This window comes from Octodon degus, unplaced genomic scaffold (genome assembly GCF_000260255.1).
Source record: "Octodon degus isolate 3935 unplaced genomic scaffold, OctDeg1.0 scaffold00197, whole genome shotgun sequence".
Lineage (NCBI taxonomy): Eukaryota > Metazoa > Chordata > Mammalia > Rodentia > Octodontidae > Octodon > Octodon degus.
This window is the reverse complement of record NW_004524773.1, coordinates 233,588-238,174: the sequence shown is the minus strand read 5'-3', so window position 1 is coordinate 238,174 and position 4,587 is coordinate 233,588. Positions and strand designations below refer to the sequence as shown.

The 4,587-nt window shown below is 45.7% G+C and overlaps 1 protein-coding gene across 2 annotated transcripts in view; it reads right to left on the bottom strand.

Moving 5' to 3' along the window:
• Znf541 (zinc finger protein 541) overlaps positions 1–4,587 on the bottom strand; it is a 23,056-nt gene that overhangs the window by 7,954 nt on the left and 10,515 nt on the right. The window contains exons 6-7 of one of the 2 annotated variants that reach the window (XM_004644266.1): positions 4,428–4,562; positions 3,169–3,526 (exon numbers count right to left, since the gene is read on the bottom strand). In XM_004644266.1, the coding sequence (XP_004644323.1) occupies positions 3,169–3,526; positions 4,428–4,562 (493 nt within the window). The remainder of the gene's footprint in view (positions 1–3,168; positions 3,527–4,427; positions 4,563–4,587) is intronic. The other variant, XM_023704603.1, reaches the window with a different exon arrangement.

Here is a 4,587-nt window from a genome sequence, read left to right as displayed (position 1 = left end):
AGTATAATGAACAGTTGCATACCAACAGATAAGAACATCTAGATAAAATGAAGAGATTCCTAGAAAGACATGAAACACTTAAACTAACTCAAAAAGAAAGAAAAGCTGAATAAAACCACACAAATATTAATAATTATTAAAACGTCTTATACTCCTGCCTTTCAACAAACAAGTCAGCCCAGATGGCTTCAGCATGAGACCTCTCCCACAGTTAAGGAACTAATCCAACCCTCTACAGGACAGGAGGGAGTATTTCACTTACTTTATAAGGCCAGTACTACCCTTTTGCCAAACCAAAGACATCACAAAACAACTGGAGATCAAGCCTCTTTATGAATATGGATCTCATCCTCCAAATACTATCAAATCAATCCAATAATAGGCAAAAGTATCATGATCAAGTAGGACTTATCCCAGGGATACAACATAAAATTGATTGACACAAATCTCTTAATATAATATGGTATATAAATTCAATGAAAATAAAAAAACTACATGATCACCTCAATAGATGCAGAAAAAAATTTGAGAAGGAATGTAACACTTTTCTCTTTTTTAAAAATAATTTTTAATTAATTAATTAATTAATTAACTTATTTGGTAAAGAGTCTTGCTATGATGCTCAGACTAAATAGTGATCCTCCTGTCTCAACTCTGCAGCACTGGAATTAAGGCATGCACCAACACACATGTTTTTGGGATGACACAGTGCACCTGGGGTCCCGGGACCAGCATGGCACGTGGTACTGGGGCTTGAACTCAGGTCCTTGCACTTGCCAGGCAGGCGCTTAGACCACTAAGCTATCTCGCCAGCCCTTTAACACTTTTTCATGATTTTAAGAAAACTCAACGAAGCAAAAAGAGGGGAATTTACTCAAACTGATACATGCATCTGCTATTTCTATTTGCTGATGACATGATTTAGCAGGAAGAAAATCCAGCCAGGTATAAAGAGTGACTCCCAGCACTTGCAAGGCTGAGGCAGGAGGAGCACTAGGAGTTTGAGGTCATCCTCAACTTCATAGCCAGACTCTGTCTCAAAAGACAAAAACAAACAAGCGAACATACTCCAACAATAACAATGACAACAACAACAACAATCCCAAGAAATTTATTAAAAAAAAAAAAAAAGCTAGGGGCCGGGGAGATGGGTCAGCAGAATAATCACTTCCCTGGCAAGCGCAAGGGTCTGAGTTCAATTTCCAGTTCTACCAAAACAAATAAACAAACAAACAAACAAAACTATTGCAACTATTACATGAGTTTATCAATGTCCGGGATACTGGATCAATAAAAATACCAACCATACTTTTTACACGCTAATAATAATCATTTTAGTCTGGGTGTTATAGCACACATCTGTAACCCAACACTTAAGAGGCTGAGGCAAGAGGATCACCTCAAGCTCAAGGACAGCCTGGGCTACACAGTGAACTCCAGATCAGTCTGAACTATACAACAAAACCCTGTCTTAAAAGGTCAAAGAAAAATAAACAACAAAAATATTCTAAAAATAAAACTAAGGCCGGCCAGATTGCACAGCAGATTGAAGTGCCTGCTTATGCACACAGGGACTAGGGTTTGATCCCTGGCATGCTGTGCCGGCCCTGCCCCTGGAAAACAGGAGGATCACTACAAGTCTGATCTGTGTAGTGAAACCCTGTAGACCCTGTAAGAAATACATTAAAAAAAAAATGAAACTAAGGGAATAATTTCATTTGCAATAGAGTCAAAAAAGAATAAAATATTTAAGTACAAGTATTACAAAGGAAGTTTAAGAAACATGTTGAAAACTACTAGCATTATGGAAAGAAATGAAACAAAATCTAAATAAACGAAAAGACATCCCATGTTCACGGATGGAAAGGCTTAAAATTATTTAGGACAGCAATACTCTCAATGGACATATACATTAAAAACTGATACTGATCCTAAAAAATCTATGGAAACACAAGAGACCCAGAACAAGTAGGTTTTGAAAACAATCTTGAAAAAGAAGTATAAAGTCGGAAAACTCATATTTCCCGTTTGAAAACTTAGCACAAAGCCACAATGATCAAAACAGTGTGGTCTTGGTATAAAGACAAATATACAAATAAAAAGAACAGAGTTCAAAAACGAAAACCAACCAAGCAAACAAACAAACAAAACCCTTGTGTAGTGATTTTCCACAAAGGTACCAAGACAGTTCAATGGGGATAATCTTTTTAACAAATGATACTGAACAGCTGGATTCCCACATGAAAATAATGAACCCAAAACCCTACCTCATACACTACATACCAGTCAACTGATCTAAGTCAGAATTATAAAACTCTTAGAAGAGAACAGGAGTAACTTTTCTTATATGACCTTGAGTCAGGCAACATTTCACACTGAACACTAAAGCACAAATAATGAAAGAGAAACCTGAGCTTCATGGACTTATGTAAAAAGATACACAGCCAAGAAGAGCACAGAACGGTGCTCAGTGTTATCAGTCAGTAGGGGACACAGGCCAAAACCACACTCAGAAACCACTTGACATGACAAGGATGGAACAATAAAAATACAGACTCTAGCAGTGCTTACAAGGATGAGAGACATGAGCACTCTCGCTCACTGCCCATAGGAATCCAAAATGGTACAAATCTTTTGGAAAAGTTCGGCAGTTACACCATACTAAGTAAGATAAGCTAGGCACAAAAGGTCATCCACTGTGTAATTCCATTTGTAGGAGATCTCCAGAATAGGTAAGTCCATAGCGACAGGGCAAGAGGTGCATTTGCCAGGGCATGAGATGACGAGAGTGAGTGTGGAGAGGGAATGACTGTGTGGACACACGCTTCTCCCAGGGAGGCTGTAGGTGCTTGAGTCAGACTGCATGGGAGTGTACAGCCTATGACTCTGCTCAGGAGCACTACACACTGGAGAGGAAGGATTTGCTTGGGTGGTGGACTGTATCTCAACACAGCTGTTCAAGGTGTGAGACGGGCACAGAGGGTGGCTAGGCTAAGCGGCTCTGTGTTCTCTAAGTACCCAAAAGGTGTTCCTCACAGCATAGTCTTGGTGCTTTCAGTAGCACTGAGCCCCTCAGGCTGGGTGTCCCCACGGCCTGTGGGTTGCTGGACAAGTTGCCACACTGGGCACATGGGTCTGCAGCAAGGATGAGCACCTGACCTCACTCACCTAGCATGGAGCCGACAAGCTGGTGGGGCCCAGCCTGGGACTTGGAGCACAGCGTGTTGAAATAGAGCCCAGAGCCCTCTCGGATGGGGCTGAGCATGGGAGGCGGTGTGTACGGGGAGCACTGGAACAAGCCCTTCAGGAGGTGGTCCACCAGCGGCAAGGGAGAGCGCAGGCAGCTCTCGTGGCCCCTGCCGGGACCAGGGTCTCCAAATGCAGAGGGTAGAGGAGGGATGAACAGGGCCCTAGGCTGAGGGCACTTCTTCCGCTTCCTGTGTTGGCTGCTATCCTTGTCATCTCTTTCTTCCTCATCCTTCTCTTGTCCCTGGAGAAGAAAAGGATTCAGAACCATAGGGGTCACCTGAGGCCCCCTGATGCAACGTTGTCTGCAGGGTAGTACAAATAGGGTAAAGGAAGACTGGCCATAGAGACAGAGAAACAGCACCTGTGTGGCCAGTGGGACCACACTCAAGCCCTGGTGCAGGAGGCTGAGCAGGCCCACAGTGGCACTGCCCGGCCAGGGCTAGGACAAACCCAAGTGGCCAGCCTGGTGCCATCTTGAGCCTGGAGCCTGGAGCATGCAGATCTAGCCACAGTGGCTCAGAGGACCAAGTGCAGACTGGAGGCCAGGCACAGAGTACTGGCAAATGAATGAAAATGAGACCACACAGGTCATGGTGGTGCCGATGGGACTTTCAGCCTCCTGCCCAGGGCCCCAATTCCAAGTCCAGCAAGAGCTTTCCCAAGTGGGATCCCCCAGGACTGAAGAGCCGAGCCCCTTGAGACCAGCTGCTCCCACTCAGTTTTCTCCTTGACCTCCAAGGTCAGCCTCCCTGCCAGTCCTATTGCTCCTCCTCCTCCTCCTCCTCTTCCCCGACTCCCTTCTGACAGCCCCTCCTCAGGGAAGCCCTGCCTGACTCCAGTGGGCTGGTCCCTGGACAGCCCAACACAGCCCTGCCAATCCGGGTCATCACTGTCTGGGGCCAGGTCTGTCTCCAGGTCTGTCTCCTGCACTGGACTGGAAGCTCCAGGATGTCATGGTTATAGCTGTGTCTCCTGCACTGCCCCACAGCAGGCTGACACAGGGATCCATGAATGCAGAATAACTGAATGAAGCTGAACACAAGCACTTGTAGAACTGGGACTTCCTGGGACATGTGGCTTTCCCCACAGCTCTAGCAACAGGGGAAAAGCATGGGAAGTAGCAGACAGGTGAACACCCACCGTGGCCATGTGCCCTGGGGTGCAGGGGCTAGAGCCACGGACATGGACACGGGTATCCCCAGAGGAGCCGTGGCTGTGTGCTCCAAGGGTTTCTTGGCTTCTGGGGAACTCTGCCCATCCCTGTCTAGCCTCAGAGCCTCTCTTGGTGGCTTGCAAGACTCTGTGGCCAACACCTGAACATGGAGAGACTCTTTTTTT